Source organism: Salvelinus fontinalis, chromosome 29, assembly GCF_029448725.1.
Source record: "Salvelinus fontinalis isolate EN_2023a chromosome 29, ASM2944872v1, whole genome shotgun sequence".
Taxonomy (NCBI): Eukaryota; Metazoa; Chordata; class Actinopteri; order Salmoniformes; family Salmonidae; genus Salvelinus; species Salvelinus fontinalis.
In genome coordinates this window covers 23,754,326-23,771,200 of record NC_074693.1, presented here as the reverse complement: position 1 = coordinate 23,771,200, position 16,875 = coordinate 23,754,326, and the positions used below count along the sequence as shown (strand labels likewise).

The following is a 16,875-nucleotide window of genomic DNA, read 5'->3' as shown; positions in this document are numbered from 1 at the left end:
AAGAATTCTAGATCCATGCGTAAATGAACAAAGTTAGAATAGATCATTTAAAAGATGGTCAGGGATCAGTTTGGTTCCAATGTAGTTTAATTTGTACCACTCTTCAATAGTGATCCTACTGAGTAGTGTAAAGATTATTTTAAAGAGTTCCATTCTCTCTGTTCTATGATGATAACATCACATTTCATGTAGTCATCTTCTAGACAAACTACAGTACATTCTGTACGTGCTTTCTAAAATCATCAACACACAGTCAACATTTGTTTTCACATCAATATTAAAGTGTCTACTTAAACAAGATTTATAACAATGACCAGACAAGCATAACCCTGATATGGCAGAACATTTTGAAATGGAAATTGTCAATGAGCTTTCTGACTGGTAGCACCGGCTATTTTTCACAGTGTTTCCACCTGATTTCCCTGTCTCTCAGAGCAGCGTGGCAGGCAGGTGGCTGCTCTGCCAGCGTAGACAGGTGGTTTTAGAGTGTTTGTACAAATGGGACGACTGACTGAAGCGTTTGCCACACTTGAGGCAGCCGTAAGGTTTTTCTCCTGTGTGGACTCTGATGTGTTTCTTACAGTCAGTCAGGTTTAGGAAGGTCTTACAGCAGATCCGGCAGGCGTATTTCCTTGCCCCCTCCACTACCAGGACGTTGTGCTCCGTCATGGCCTTCTTACACTTTGAAAGGACGTCCTCTGATGCTCTGGTGAGGGCAGGGCGAGGAGCAGTATCCCCCCCTGCTGGACCGGAGGAGGAGGAAGGATCCTGGGGTTGTCCATCTATCTGGCCCTCAGAGTTGGGGTTCACCTTTGGGGCGATGCGACGGTAAGCTGGCAGGCCTAAGCTACCCCCAACTCCGGTCATCTCAGCCCTGGATGATCGGGAGAGGGATGTGCTCAAACTGAGGCTGCCCAAGGTGCCTACATCTGGCCTGACACCCCTCAAGAAGCCCCCCAGAACATCCTGAGTCTGGGTGGACTGGAGGATGAATCCATCACTGAAACTGTGCCCCTCGCTACTGAGGAGCTGCTGGAAGGGGACAGAGGTTACTGGGAACATAAAGGAGGAAGAGGAGGCGTTTGTTGCCTCTGAGTTTTGAAGTGACCTAACAGCCTCATTGCTTTCTGCCTGAGCCTCACTGATGGTGGTGTTAAGGAGACTGTCCTCTCCTAATGCCTCAAGCTGACTCCTGGGGTTGAGAATGCATGAAAGGCCCAGGTCTTGGTTGCTGTCTAGGCCCTCATTATCAGACAACCCATCTCCATTCGTGTTGTCTTGGAGTGGGTGTGTGTCTGTCTGAGGATTGGAGCTAGATTGGGGGTTGGATGAGCTTGGGTCATTTCCCTTCGGGCTGAGTTTGTCTTTCTCATCATTTGCTGGCTCATCCTGATGATCACCAGTGTCCTCGGATGGGAATGGAGGATAATTGGACACACCTGGTGTGTCTGGATAAGAGTTCACCTGCTCACTCTTCACAACTACATCCATCTTATGATCCTCCTCTTCTCCCTCTTCTCCCACTTTCACTTTAAACATGATTCCTCCATCCACCTGAGAACCCTCTGTGTGATCCTCTCCCCCATTATCCCGTGTCCCTCCCACATTACTATCTGATTGGCTAGGCAGCTGTACCTCTTCTTGTAAAGTCCCTTCATACTTCTCCTCCTGCTTCTCTGCACTTTCCCTCTCCAGGCAGAGGCACTCGTCTGTCTTCAGGGAGTCAGGGGAGGGAAGCTCCTCACCCCCATTACTCCTGGACACCCTTGGGTAGCCCTCCCCGTGATTCCCCTCAGATAGCCTGCACCCACTCTGCTTGCTGTTCAGCCTCTCCTCCTGAAACATTTGGGGAGAAGAGCTCTTGCGTTTGTGGTGACGCCGACCTGAGAAAGCTGCCAGTTGCTCCATGCTTCCATCTGCTCCATCCCCTCCGTCCCTGCCTCCAGCCTGGCTAGCATCCAACTCAGTCTCGCCAACGTCGAGGCTACCTTCCAGGGCCGATGTGACCAGGCTGAGCCCCAGCTGCTGGAGTAGGACAGATCTCTGCTGCCTGGAGTTGACCCCAGCCATGGCTGCTGCCTGGCATGGAGACTGCCTCAGATGCTGCTGGTCCACTGCATGGCTGAACCGCTGCTGCTGCACTGGCGAACTCCAACCACGCGGGGGCGATGTGGGGAAGCTGCGGGAGGTGAGGTGGTGCTTGCAGGCCTTGACCACAGTGTTGAGGTGCAGGTGGGAGGCAGCCAGGAGCACATCCATTACGTTGGAGGCCCCCAGAGTGAGAGTGGAGGTGTAGATCATGTCCAGCAGGGCAGAGAAAGCCTCAGGAGTCACTACCTCTAGATCCAGCTCCATCACACTGGCTCCTCCACCATCCCCCTCCACTGAATTCAGAAGGGCCCTGAAGTGTGTACTGCAGGCTGCCAGGACAGAGCGGTGTGCTCTGAAGTGTTGGCCCCCCACTACGATCACACAGTCACAGAGCTGACCACTGACACGCTGGTGGTTCAGCTGCTGGAAGATGTTCTCAAAGTGACCTGGGAAGTCCATCTTTGCCTGAGGATGAACATGAGGAATAGTCAAACTGAGTGATCAAGCTGACAAAAAAAATTCTGATCATTCAATGCACTACACCCAGGCCAGTTTCCATACAATAGACTCAATGCTAGTAACAAAAAAACTATAATGCAAATGTAATGTCTATGGACTAATTTGACTGGTATAAAGGTCTGACACTGTAGATCACATTTGTCCTTGCAAATATTAGTTACTAATTGTATGAAAACCGGCATATCATCTTGCACTGTCCCCATGCTCGTGCCTGAAATATAGACCAGAAGACCTGGCTCACGTTCGTTCAGTACCGCCCTCCTTTTACGTTTGTATCATTCGCTGAATGAATGAAAATGGGCCAGTTAGCCACATACACTAACTAGCGAGCTTCTCAAATTGTAACAAAGCGATCAACGCAGAAAAAACTACAATATTTGGCTTACTTTACCTGAAAATAGTCTTTAGCCTGCAAAAGATGTATGAGGTCACAGTAAACTGGGAGGAGGCGGGCCCAAACATCTAATCTTAACAAAAACACGGAAGAACGCGGGGTCTCATCGGTCGTCACTAGTTATCACAGCCACAAAGTCATAAACCCCGCCCATTTCAAAATGTATCTTCTTAAAATGTGACTTTAAAGACTAACTTTCATGAATAATCTTTTTTTATAATCAAAAAACAGATGTTTAAGGCTTAGTTATAGTGAGACACGTCAATTATGGTCTTCATTTTGACAGTTCGTTGCAAAAGTGATATATTTTGGTCTTTTAGAGGTAAATCTAGCTGTTTTTGCCCCTAGTGGTTCAACTCTACCATTGAAATCGTGACGTACAGGTGCCTCCACGTCATCTCAAGGGAGGGGTTCGGTATGAAATACGTACCCTTCTATAACTGCAGGGTATCTGTGAGCTGCATGGTACCACATTAAGGTTTACTATAAAAGCAGGCAGTGCTTGACTTTGCCAGGAGCTCACCAGAGCTGAGTACCAGCACCGTACATGTTCTACTGCTGTGCCTTTTTACTACTGCACCTAACTGTAAACAGTATCGCAACCAAAATGAGTACCAGCACCTATTTCAGTCCAAGTCAACCACTGAAAGCAGGTGACAGTGCGCCTTACTTGGCCATGGTCTTGGTAAAGGAACGTGCTAATATACTGTATTTCGCATGATGCTTCCTTGACTAGACTACTGACATTACACATTACATAAAGGCAGTTAAGGCACATTTCCTCATATGACCAAATTCAACGTTTTTTCTTACTGTTTCATACACCTCCATGTTTTTACGAAGAAAAAAACATGTTGGCTATGGGGATTATGCATTCGTTGCTACATCCATCGCAACAATAGATGACAATAATGGTGATTTGAACTCGTATTTTTTCCACCGGTTATGACTGATTGGTGGCGCAGTCCTCTAAAACAGTTGGCTGATAGTCCAATGGCTGTGAATTCTAATCCCACATGGGATACATATTATTATTTTCTCTCCTTTATTTACAATATTCATTCTGTGCCTACACACTTCTAATTCTGAAAAGTGAAAGCATACCTGTGAGAGGAGTCGCCCTGGTAGTAGTTGTAGGTTTTTATACAGAACTCAAGACCAATCTGTGAGTTCATTTGACCATTGGAAAAAGAGCTACTGCGTAAACACTGCAATGCGGACCGAATTGAGCACCTAATCTTTATTTGCAAGGTGATGATTGCACTTTTCTTCTAATCACAATAGTGCAATAAACGTGATATTTGTTTTGCAACCCGTGGGCGATTCGAATTTGCACCCCGCAAGTGGCAATAGATGTCAGGAACTCGGCACCTTACCACTGTAAACTAACCTAACTAACTGTCCAGAGCCGTATTTGCTCATTATGCACATCATTTTATTATCAGAGCGTGGCGGTGGATTTATGGTAAACTTTAGTGAGAAAGTGTTGGGATCAGGTACAACTACGTTTACCCACCCCCAAAATGAATATTTATGAGTAACCCACAATTTCTCATTTGAATGCATTTTTTTTTTAAGAGATTGGGCAAAGGCTGAAATTGAGGTTGAGAGTTACCCTTAAAACATAACACTAACTTTAACCCTAACCACACTCTTCATTCGTATATGCATCCCATCCGTCAACTATTATTAATATATCAGACATTATTATGCAACATTATCTGAATAAAGAAAAAAAGCATTTGAAATCGTCAACTTTATGATCAGAATGCTGATGTACTCCTCAAAAACAGGACAAGAGCGCCCCCATTGTGGGATATTCAGGTAATGCACGACGGCTTTACTTCCGCACTATACTGAACAAAAATATAAACATGCAACAATTTCAAAGATTTTACTGAGATACACTTCATAGAAGTGCAAAATGCAACTTCATAAACTGACATTTATTCCTGATTATTATTTGACCATGCTTGTCATTTATGAACATTTTGAAAATCTTGGCTCTCTCTAATTCTCTCCTTCTCTCTTTCTTTCTCTCTCGGAGGACCTGAGCCCTAGGACCATACGTCAGGACTACCGGGCATGATGACTCCTTGCTGTCCCCAGTCCACCTGGCCTTGCTGCTATTCCAGTTTCAACTGTTCTGCCTGCGGTTATGGAACCCCTACCTGTCCCAGACCTGCTGTTTTCAACTCTTAATGATCGGCTATGAAAAGCCAACTGACATTTATTCCTGATTATTATTTGACCATGCTTGTCACTTATGAACATTTTGAACATCTTGGCCATGTTCTGTTATAATCTCCACCCGGCACAGCCAGAAGAGGACTGGCCACCCCTCATAGCCTTGTTCCTCTCTAGGTTTCTTCCTAGGTTTTGGCCTTTCTAGGGAGTTTTTCCTAGCCACCGTGCTTCTACACCTGCATTACTTGCTGTTTGGGGTTTTAGGCTGGGTTTCTGTACAGCACTTCGAGATATTAGCTGATGTACGAAGGGCTATAAAAAATAAACTTGATTTGATGATTTGAGAAGGAAATCAGTCAATTGAAATAAATAAATGAGTCCCTAATCTATGCATTTCACATGACAGGGCATGGGTACAGCCATGCAAACCTACTTGGGAGCCAGGCCCAGCCAATCATAAGGGCTTTATTACAGACAGAAATACTCCTCAGCACCCCCTCCCTCTCCCTCCTCAGACGATCCCGCAAGTGAAGAAGCTGGATGTGGAGGTCCTGGGCTGGCGTGGTTACACGTGGTCTGCGGTTGTGAGGCCGGTTGGATGTACTGCCAAATTCAATAAAAGGATATTGGAGGTGGCTTATGGTAGAGAAATGAACATTCAATTCTCTGGCAACAGCTCGATTGGACATTCCTGCAGTCAGCATGACAATTGCACACTCCCTCAAAACTTGAGACATCTGTGGCATTGTGTTGTGTGACAAAACTGCACATTTTAGTGTGGCCTTTTATTGTCCCCAGCTCAAGGTGCACCTGTGTAATGATCATGCTGTTTAATCAACTTCTTGATATGCCACACCTTTCAGATGGATGGATTGTCTTGGCAAAGGAGAAATGCTCACCCTACAGGGATGTAAACAAATTTGCGCACAAAATGTGAGAAATAATATTTTTGTGTGTATGGAAAATATGTGAGATCTTTTATTTCAGCTCATGGAAAATGGGACCAACACTTCTTTACCTGTTGCGTTTATATTTGTGTTCAGTATATATACTGTGTATCTTTATGATGTGGAGTCCAGGGGCCAAGTAAGGATCTGTGTGTAGCAAATTTGACATAATATCCTCTATCACCCTTTTGCAGAATAGTGTATACCTTATGATCCACTGAATATCTTCATATCAAAACCCATAAATGATAGTTGTTAAAGTTTTTTTTGCCAGTTTGGACATTGCTTTTTCAGGGAGACATTTAGGTATACCTGATGATATGAACATCCAATCAATATTTAAACATGTCTTCCCTTTATTGCAGGTGATTCACATGACCAACAAAATTCAAACGTTCAATTACAACACTCTCATTTATTGTTAGGGACCATTGCAAATGGAGGTACAGTATCACTCAAAACCAAAATGCAATCAGATGTTTTTCTGTTACTGAGCACTAACCGTAAACAAAAACAGAGGACATCTTGAAAACTACAACTGACAACTACTTAGTGTTCAAGTGCTATGTGGGACAAAACGCACTGTCTTCATTGAAGCCTATAAATAAGTATTCCATATAGGATCCATATGATGGTGTTTAGCTTTGTTCCCCTGTCATCGTTATGTCCATTGTGCTTGATGCAGTAAATGGAGTGTGGGAATACTGGAGAGGTAGATGGTCTCAAATGCTGTCCAACTTCTTCAAAATATATGGAGCTGTGGGGACAGAGTAAATTATACATAAATGTTCACTTTTGATTGAGACATTGTTTGCAGTCAAAAGTGCTATTGAAGACCCCGGGGATGCTATCTATATTAATGGCCATTCATTTTCATGCATAGTTGGCTCCCTTTCAAAAGAGGGGAACCATTTTTTGGGGTCACTACCTGTTGGATGATCTGTGGAAGGTCATGTCTGGTGATGTCATTGATTCTGTGTACATTCTCTGGTCTGAGCACTGACCAGTTGAGTGACACATGCATTACACAATATATTGTGAGAAAATGTGCAAACCGAGAGGAATGTGAAGGCCGATACTTACTGGCTCTGAGAAGGACAATATAGATTAGGAAATTGCGCACGGACGAGATGACGTCCTGTCGCATCTTTTTCTTCATCTCCTCTGGGTCCATTTTCGGCCCTAACCCCTCGAGTTTGAACATCCCGGCGTGGTCTGTGAAGGTTTTACACCCAACCCCTGCGCTGGTTGTGGTTTTATGGCTGCGATTTCCCTGCAAATTGGTGTTACGCTTGCTCTTTGGTTTGATTCTCAGTACCGGCGTGCTTGATGGCGGAAATGTGACTGTTTAAACCGGAAATTACGCTTGAAGGATTACTGTAAATGAAATGGCCTCAGAGGTACAAACTCTACGATAAGCGAAGGGCAAAACTATACAAATTTATTTATGAAGAATTTCTACTAACTCAAGACTTTCCAATTTATCTAAGTATAAGTCTATTTAAAATATATATTTAGAGATGAATAACAATGTCAATAAAATGTCAATATTATATTTTATGTCTGTTTTATATGATTGCTTATTAGGCTACAATATACTGTAATTCTAATTTGTTTACGACCCCCCCCCCCCCCCCCCCCACTTAATACAGTAATATCATATCTATTGAATGTTTTAATGTTAATCATGATCTCCCTCGCCTTCAATCAAACTGGCGTTGTGAGGGGGGTCTTCAAAACAGACGGAGGGGGAGCGAACAATGATGAATGCGAAGGAGAGGCTGAGAAAATAAAGGGAGGAGAAGACGAAGGGAGGGGATGGGTTATTTCTGAGCTCAGGGCCGGGATTAAGCGGTCGAGAGCAATCCCAATACGATGACAGCATCCAGCCTAAACCCCCACGCGCCACACCGTCCGGACACGGATTCTACCGATTCTGACAAACTATTCTGTCTGCTCTCTCTCTTCAATCACTTAATTTGACCCTCCCGATCCACAACCCCGGTCCGTCTTTTTCTTTAGAACACGAGGTGAGTTAGTTTTTTCGTGATTTTATTCTCCTCTTTATTGTCAAACTGTCTGGACGGATGCTGGAGGAGCCGGTGGGTATATGTTTCTGCGTGCCCCTTGCATTGATTGCAAGAATCTGGTGTGATATTTTTCACATAGAAACAAAATATCGATTCTATCTGCAGGATTTGGACCTCATGCGGGTCCACGTGCCCCTGTTTCGGAGATGAGTAGAGAGATCTTAATCGGATTAGGACTATCGTAAAAAAGACTGACCTTTTTTTCTTTGTTTACGGGCTAATCTGTCAGGACTGCTGTCACCGATTATATCTCGGGTTAGTGTTGATCCTGGAGGGTGAACTATGAAATATGAAAACAGCATAATACACAGATATATCTGAGTTATAACACATTTAAATATTTTATATCGACGTAGAGAAAATTGCATATGAATTAGGGGGACAACTATGGCGCGATGGGCTGTTGTTATTCTATTCTGTGTTTCGTTTTATTGCATGCTGAGCAGCCCACTGTTACCCCATGCATTTGTGGCTATGGTCGTAGTTATTTTGTCATTCGTTCATACCTATCCTCATCCATCTAAGATACTCAACACATGCATTTTGCATGGCTAATACGCAGCCAATGGAATTCTGTGCAACATGACATTTCTGTCACTTAATGCAAATGGCGATAGTATAAATTGAATGAGAGTAGTAGATCCAGCGCTGATGACAGGTGTCTCTAGTGGTGGTGTAAAACGCCTTTATAGTAAATGGCCAATGTCTTGTTGTTATCAATGGGCGTCGACGAGTTGTGAAGAGACACAGAAACAGCCTTATTCCTCATGCGCGTCTCCATAGGTTTGTGAAAATGCGACGTTCATTATGTTTTCGATGCGATGACAAGCAAGAATATTGCAACACAACTAGACCGAAACAATGCATTTAGCTTTTCTGGGTCCTTTATTTAATTCATGACATGATTTAATATGACCACTGATTATGATTGTATATAGGTCAGACATGTGCTGTACCTAAAATGTACATGCTGCCCATGAGAGTATGTATTTAATGTCACAGAAAATGATCACTTACTATGTTCACATATAAATATGTAGGACTACCGCGTTCCTACACTCCCACACCGACACACATAGCCCACATCATCTCACACATGGACGGTTGTCGGTCTGGTCTTGTGCTGCCTTATGGGCGTGACTCCTCAGTGTGTGTGATTGTGCGCATGCGATACCATCTGTGTGTATGTGTTTGCAGGCACGTGCCCAGATAGAGCTTTAGAGGTGCTGGAGCACCTGTCCCTTTGCCCTCATATGAAAAAAGTGCCCTTTTGAATGGTGGTATTTTTATTTACAATTAATTACCTTTTATTTTATTTTTAGTCTCCTTTCTCTCATGTAACTTTTTTTCTCTCAGTTTGAGCACCTGCCCCACTTTGTGAGTGTGCACACTTGGTTGTATGAGTATAAGTGTGTGTGTGTGTGTGTGTGTGTGTGTGTGTGTGTGTGTGTGTGTGTGTGTGTGTGTGTGTGTGTGTGTTTGCCTGTGCTGCTATGCCAGTGCTGCAGGCAGTGTGCATGATGACTTAGGGATGTATGGTAGAACATGTGATGGAGCTGTTGCCCTGAGTTCACCCAGCTACCAGAGCTGTTGCCCTAAGTTCATCCAGCCACCAGAGCTGTTGCCCTGAGTTCACCCAGTCACCAGAGCTGTTGCCCTGAGTTCAACCAGCCAAAAGAGCTGTTGCCCTGAGTTCACCCAGTCACCAGAGCTGTTGTTCTGAGTTCATCCAGCCACCAGAGCTGTTGTTCTGAGTTCACCCAGCCACCAGAGCTGTTGCCCTGAGTTCACCCAGTCACCAGAGCTGTTGTTCTGAGTTCATCCAGCCACCAGAGCTGTTGTCCTGAGTTCATCCAGCCACCAGAGCTGTTGTTCTGAGTTCATCCAGCCACCAGAGCTGTTGTTCTGAGTTCATCCAGCCACCAGAGCTGTTGTTCTGAGTTCACCCAGTCACCAGAGCTGTTGTTCTGAGTTCATCCAGCCACCAGAGCTGTTGTTCTGAGTTCATCCAGCCACCAGAGCTGTTGTTCTGAGTTCATCCAGCCACCAGAGAAATGCAAGAGGAATGACAGGACTTGCACATCAGGAAAGACTAGCTGTGTCCCTTCCTGCCTGCCTGCCTGCTTGTCTCCATGCCTAACTGCCTGACTACCAAACGACCTGCCTGCCTGTCTATCTGCCTACTTGCCTGCCTGTCTATCTGCCTACTTACCTGCCTAACTGCCTCCCTTCCTGCCTGTCTACCTGCCTAACTGCGTGCCTGCCTATCTATCTTCTTACTTGCCAGCCTGCCTCACTGCTCAACTCCCTCCCTCCCTCCCAGAACTGGATCGGCAGCACGACCGGGTGGACTGGGGACAGAGACAGCTGGGAGTTGTCAGGCCAGGTAGTCCTGAGGCATGGTCAATGCAATCACCAGATCCTTGGGACGTCCCTACCCTAAACCCTAACCTTAATTCCTATCCTATCCTAATCACAACCCTTACCTAACCCTAACCTTAACGACTATAATGGGGTAGGGACGTCCCAAGGATCCCATAGGACCATGGTCCTAGGGCTCAGGTTCTACTGGTGGGGAGACAGATGGTCTAACCAATTGGTCAGCCAATCGATCACCAGTCCAATCAATAATGGTGGTCATTAAGACATTACTGTAGATCCATATTGTGCAGTGCCCCAGACACATTTTGGCAGCTAGTGACTGTCGGGTCGTCAATAATTTTTTTCTCCTAACAACACTCCATTTAATGGCTGGGCCTTTTGCCCCTCCCAACAATTTGAATAGGAACGTGAGGTTGTATAATTTCAACCAAATTACATAAAAATAAAATCTGAACAATTTCCGAAATATACATAAAAAAATATATAGTACACTAGCAATGCTAGCACCCTAAATGAGATTTCTCTGGATAAATTGTTCTTCTGAAGAGGGATGGAAGGGGTTGTTTAAAGAAAATCAATGCCTACTCACAGCCAATCAGCCAGCAGCCTCTGGCAGCCAGCGCTTCACTCATACCTACTGCTCCAATAGGAATTTCCACAGGCTTTGGAGAACCACCAGGCTCTGGAGAACCACCAGGCTCTGGAGAACAACCAGGCTCTGGAGAACCACCAGGCTCTGGAGAACCACTAGGCTCTGGGGAACCACTAGGCTCTGGAGAACCACCAGGCTGTGGAGAACCACTAGGTTCTGGAGAACCACTAGGCTCTGGAGAACCACCAGGCTCTGGAGAACAACCAGGCTCTGGAGAACCACAAGGCTCTGGAGAACCACCAGGCTCTGGAGAACAACCAGGCTCTGGAGAACAACCAGGCTCTGGAGAACAACCAGGCTCTGGAGAACAACCAGGCTCTGGAGAACCACTAGGCTCTGGAGAACCACCAGGCTCTGGAGAACCACTAGGCTCTGGAGAACCACTAGGCTCTGGAGAACCACCAGGCTCTGGAGAACCACTAGGCTCTGGGGAACCACTAGGCTCTGGAGAACCACCAGGCTCTGGAGAACCACTAGGTTCTGGAGAACAACCAGGCTCTGGAGAACCCCCAGGCTCTGGAGAACCACCAGGCTCTGGAGAACCACCAGGCTCTGGAGAACCACCAGGCTCTGGAGAACCACCAGGCTCTGGAGAACCACTAGGCTCTGGGGAACCACTAGGCTCTGGAGAACCACCAGACTCTGGAGAACCACTAGGTTCTGGAGAACCACCAGGCTCTGGAGAACCACTAGGCTCTGGAGAACAACCAGGCTCTGGAGAACAACCAGGCTCTGGAGAACCACTAGGCTCTGGAGAACCACCAGGCTCTGGAGAACCACCAGGCTCTGGAGAACCACCAGGCTTTGGAGAACCACCAGGCTCTGGAGAACAACCAGGCTCTGGAGAACCACTAGGCTCTGGAGAACAACCAGGCTCTGGAGAACAACCAGGCTCTGGAGAACCACAAGGCTCTGGAGAACAACCAGGCTCTGGAGAACAACCAGGCTCTGGAGAACAACCAGGCTCTGGAGAACCACTAGGCCCTGGAGAACCACCAGGCTCTGGAGAACCACTAGGCTCTGGAGAACCACTAGGCTCTGGAGAACCACCAGGCTCTGGAGAACCACCAGGCTCTGGAGAACCACTAGGTTCTGGAGAACAACCAAGCTCTGGAGAACCCCCAGGCTCTGGAGAACAACCAGGCTCTGGAGAACCACCAGGCTCTGGAGAACCACCAGGCTCTGGAGAACCACAAGGCTCTGGAGAACAACCAGGCTCTGGAGAACCACCAGGCTCTGGAGAACAACCAGGCTCTGGAGAACCACAAGGCTCTGGAGAACAACCAGGCTCTGGAGAACCACTAGGCTCTGGAGAACAACCAGGCTCTGGAGAACAACCAGGCTCTGGAGAACAACCAGGCTCTGGAGAACCACTAGGCTCTGGAGAACCACCAGGCTCTGGAGAACCACCAGGCTCTGGAGAACAACCAGGCTCTGGAGAACCACAAGGCTCTGGAGAACAACCAGGCTCTGGAGAACAACCAGGCTCTGGAGAACAACCAGGCTCTGGAGAACCACCAGGCTCTGGAGAACCACAAGGCTCTGGAGAACAACCAGGCTCTGGAGAACCACCAGGCTCTGGAGAACCACCAGGCTCTGGAGAACCACTAGGCTCTGGAGAACCACTAGGCTCTGGAGAACCACCAGGCTCTGGAGAACCACTAGGCTCTGGGGAACCACTAGGCTCTGGAGAACCACCAGGCTCTGGAGAACCACTAGGTTCTGGAGAACAACCAGGCTCTGGAGAACCCCCAGGCTCTGGAGAACCACCAGGCTCTGGAGAACCACCAGGCTCTGGAGAACAACCAGGCTCTGGAGAACCACCAGGCTCTGGAGAACCACTAGGCTCTGGGGAACCACTAGGCTCTGGAGAACCACCAGACTCTGGAGAACCACTAGGTTCTGGAGAACCACCAGGCTCTGGAGAACCACTAGGCTCTGGAGAACAACCAGGCTCTGGAGAACAACCAGGCTCTGGAGAACCACTAGGCTCTGGAGAACCACCAGGCTCTGGAGAACCACCAGGTTCTGGAGAACCACCAGGCTTTGGAGAACCACCAGGCTCTGGAGAACAACCAGGCTCTGGAGAACCACTAGGCTCTGGAGAACAACCAGGCTCTGGAGAACAACCAGGCTCTGGAGAACCACAAGGCTCTGGAGAACAACCAGGCTCTGGAGAACAACCAGGCTCTGGAGAACAACCAGGCTCTGGAGAACAACCAGGCTCTGGAGAACCACTAGGCCCTGGAGAACCACCAGGCTCTGGAGAACCACTAGGCTCTGGAGAACCACTAGGCTCTGGAGAACCACCAGGCTCTGGAGAACCACCAGGCTCTGGAGAACCACTAGGTTCTGGAGAACAACCAAGCTCTGGAGAACCCCCAGGCTCTGGAGAACAACCAGGCTCTGGAGAACCACCAGGCTCTGGAGAACCACAAGGCTCTGGAGAACAACCAGGCTCTGGAGAACCACCAGGCTCTGGAGAACAACCAGGCTCTGGAGAACCACAAGGCTCTGGAGAACAACCAGGCTCTGGAGAACCACTAGGCTCTGGAGAACAACCAGGCTCTGGAGAACAACCAGGCTCTGGAGAACAACCAGGCTCTGGAGAACCACTAGGCTCTGGAGAACCACCAGGCTCTGGAGAACCACCAGGCTCTGGAGAACAACCAGGCTCTGGAGAACCACAAGGCTCTGGAGAACAACCAGGCTCTGGAGAACAACCAGGCTCTGGAGAACAACCAGGCTCTGGAGAACCACCAGGCTCTGGAGAACCACAAGGCTCTGGAGAACAACCAGGCTCTGGAGAACCACCAGGCTCTGGAGAACAACCAGGTTCTGCAGAACCACCAGGCTCTGGAGAACGACCACCAATCAATCAAATGTATTTATAAAGCCCTTCTTACATCAGCTGATGTCACAATGTTCTGTACAGAAACCCAGCCTAAAACCCCAAACAGCAAGCAATGCAGGTGTAGAAGCACGGTGGCTAGGAAAAACTCCCTAGAAAGCCGGAACCCAGGCTCTGGAGAACAACGTGAGCGAGGCCTGGAAGCCGAGGCTATGGGCTGGCCAATGGACCAGCATTGGGACATACTGTACATGAAAAATCCGCTCTAAATTGTAGAGTCCCTTCCAGACATAACAGCACCATGATCTATGAACATGTAAAAAGGTCTGGTCTAGACATAGGAGAGGCACAGGTCACTCATCCTAGATTTGCACAATCCCAAATCAACCCCTAGTTCCTATCCCTTGGCACTTGTGAAGGATTGGATAGGTGTAAGCATTAAAGTACCCAGGTAGTCATCTCTCTGACCCGATCAAAACCCCAGATAACTTGAACACAGCAGACTATTAATCTTCCAGTGGCCTAGTATTTAATAGTGCATTGGGGACCTCAGTCTCCCCCTGGTTGCTGTTGCAAGTGGAGATGAAATGAGTGGTGCAGGGGCGGGTTCTGTCTTAATAATGCTAATGGAATGAGCTGACAGGGGGAACGCAGGACGGAACGGTAGATTTGATTAGGTCTGGAAGGGAACTGAGGAAGCGGGAACATCGCCAACCAAACAAACAATAATGCAACGGAGCGCTCCTGGGGAATAGACAACAGGAGTACACCGTTACATTCATCATCATATATTACATTCATTCATTCATTCATATATATTTTTTATATTCAGTAATATGATTTATTTGGTTGTTTGCACAGTTCTATGACTTTTTGTATGCATATTATTATATTATATAACACAACCATATAGCGTCTGGCTTTCTGTGTTGGTTTGTGTTGTTTTGTACTCTGCACAGCCCCTCTCCTGTTCTGGTCTGGTTTGGTCTGGTTTGGTCTGGTGTAACTCGGTGTCAGACTGAGGTCCTGAACAGATATGTCTCCCGCTGTGCTCCTCCTCATGGGGTGCAGCTATACCCGGTGGGTATCTCAGGCCTACTGAAGGGGGTTCGCCCACTCAGGCAGAATTAGGCCTCAGACGTCAATAGCAGACAACTGGTTGATCCACAAAAATACCTGTTTTTTTTGTTGTCATAGGCCGAGACACACAAGGAAAGGGTTTGGATTGGAACATATACCACTACTCTCCCGCATATAAAAGCTGATTAAGTATTAAGGATAGGCTAGATAGGTTAATCAAGGTTTGTAAGGATTGGGATTTCTCCACTTTTAGGGATTATCTACTGTATTTAAGGTGGGCGGCATGCTTTGACTCAAGTCTGTTGTTCTCCAAAAAGAGGTTTGGCGAAGAGGACTCTTGATGTAGGCCTAGATTGTTGTACCGTTGTAGATGTACCGTTGTAGATGTATGCAGTTCAGAAACTACACAGAAGGGCTGTTTCCCTGCTTCCCTCTTTATGTCTACAATATGAATGACAGGGGTCTGTTGCAAGTTCATTGCTAAATCCATTACATTTACGTCATTTAGCAGACACTCTTATCCAGAGCGACTTACAAATTGGAAAGTTCATACATATTCATCCTGGTCCCCCCGTGGGTATTGAACCCTGGTCCCCCCGTGGGAATTGAACCCACAACCCTGGCGTTGCAAGCGCCATGCTCTACCAACTGAGCCACACGGGACCACATTACTTACTTAGCCGGCCACGACCGGGAGACCCATGGGGCGGTGCACAATTGGCCCAGCGTCGTCCGGGTTAGGGGAGGGTTTGGCTGGCAGGGATGTCCTTGTCCCAACGTGCACTAGCGACTCCTGTGGCAGGCTGGGCGCTGTGCACGCTGACACAGTCACGAGGTGCACGGTGTTTCCTCCGACACATTGGTGCGGCTGGCTTCCGGGTTAAGTGGGCATTGTGTCAAGAAGCAGTGCGGCTTGGTTGGGTTGTGTTTCGTGGATGCACGGCTCTAGACCTTCGACTCTCCCGAGTCCGTACGCGAGTTGCAGCGATGAGACAAGACTGTAACTACCAATTGGATACCACAGAATTGGGGAGAAAACTGGGTAAAAAAATTAATATATAAATATAATAATAATATAAAAATCCATTACTGCTGAGAACACCGACCATGCGATTAGGCCTTTCTGTCAGTCCCCATCATATCAGTCAATGGGAAAGGGCCTGGTGGAGGAGCTGCACCTGTGGGACCCTCAGGAAAATAGGACAGAGCCTGGTGGAGGAGCTCTACATGTGGGACCTTCAGGAGAATAGGACAGGGCCTGTTTGTGTAGCTCCACCTGTGGGATCATCGGGAAAATAGGACAGAGCCTGGTGGAGGAGCTCCACATGTGGGACCCTCAGAATAATTTGTCAGGCCTTTCTGAAGATACAGTGACTTGCAAAAGTATTCACCCCCTTGGCGTTTTTCCTATTTTGTTGCATTACAACCTGTCATTTAAATTCATCTTTATTTGGATTTCGTATAATGGGCATACACAAAATAGTCCAAAATTGGTCAAAAAACAATTTAAAAAAATTAAAAACGGAAAAATGGTGCGTGCATATGTATTCACCCCCTTTGCTATGAAGCCCCTAAATAAGATCTGGTGCAACCAATTACCTTCAGAAGTCACATAATTAGTTAAATAAAGTCCACCTGTGTGTAATCTAAGTGTCACATGATCTGTCACATGATCTCAGTAT

General features: G+C 47.1%; 3 protein-coding genes across 6 annotated transcripts in view; 1 reads left to right on the top strand and 2 right to left on the bottom strand.

Annotated features, from left to right (window-relative positions):
* Positions 1-69: 69 nt before the first annotated feature.
* Positions 70-4,390, bottom strand: LOC129827654 (zinc finger and BTB domain-containing protein 5-like). Of its 2 annotated transcripts, none has more exons than XM_055888692.1 (2): positions 4,109-4,390; positions 70-2,556 (listed from the first exon to the last, which is right to left on the bottom strand). In XM_055888692.1, exon 2 carries the CDS (start codon positions 2,548-2,550, stop codon positions 430-432), a length of 2,121 nt encoding a protein of 706 aa, XP_055744667.1. In that variant the 5' UTR covers positions 2,551-2,556; positions 4,109-4,390; the 3' UTR covers positions 70-429. The 2 variants fall into 2 exon arrangements, with proteins under 2 accessions (XP_055744667.1, XP_055744666.1); XM_055888691.1 differs by lacking the exon at positions 4,109-4,390 and adding an exon at positions 3,002-3,138.
* A 2,143-nt stretch (positions 4,391-6,533) lies between these two features.
* LOC129827644 (mitochondrial import receptor subunit TOM5 homolog) lies at positions 6,534-7,496 on the bottom strand. The gene is made up of 2 exons (XM_055888670.1): positions 7,222-7,496; positions 6,534-6,895 (listed from the first exon to the last, which is right to left on the bottom strand). Exons 1-2 carry the CDS (start codon positions 7,340-7,342, stop codon positions 6,861-6,863), a joined length of 156 nt encoding a protein of 51 aa, XP_055744645.1. The 5' UTR covers positions 7,343-7,496; the 3' UTR covers positions 6,534-6,860.
* Positions 7,497-7,852: 356 nt separating this feature from the next.
* The window catches only part of LOC129827643 (FERM and PDZ domain-containing protein 1-like), a 35,961-nt gene continuing 26,938 nt past the window's right edge, over positions 7,853-16,875 (top strand). Inside the window, exon 1 of one of the 3 annotated variants that reach the window (XM_055888666.1) lies at positions 7,853-8,168. The gene's annotated coding sequence lies outside the window, so the exon portion shown is untranslated. Of the gene's footprint in view, positions 8,169-8,219; positions 8,241-16,875 lie in introns of those variants that run through there. The other 2 variants (XM_055888669.1, XM_055888667.1) reach the window with 2 other exon arrangements.

Coding starts and splice junctions, on each gene's coding strand:
- LOC129827644 (XM_055888670.1), bottom strand. CDS start 7,342: ATGTTCAAACTCGAGGGGTTAGGGCCGAAAATGGACCCAGAGGAGATG. Junction 6,896..7,221: donor TATTGTCCTTCTCAGAGCCA/GTAAGTATCGGC, acceptor CTGTCCCCACAG/CTCCATATATTTTGAAGAAG.
- LOC129827654 (XM_055888692.1), bottom strand. CDS start 2,550: ATGGACTTCCCAGGTCACTTTGAGAACATCTTCCAGCAGCTGAACCAC.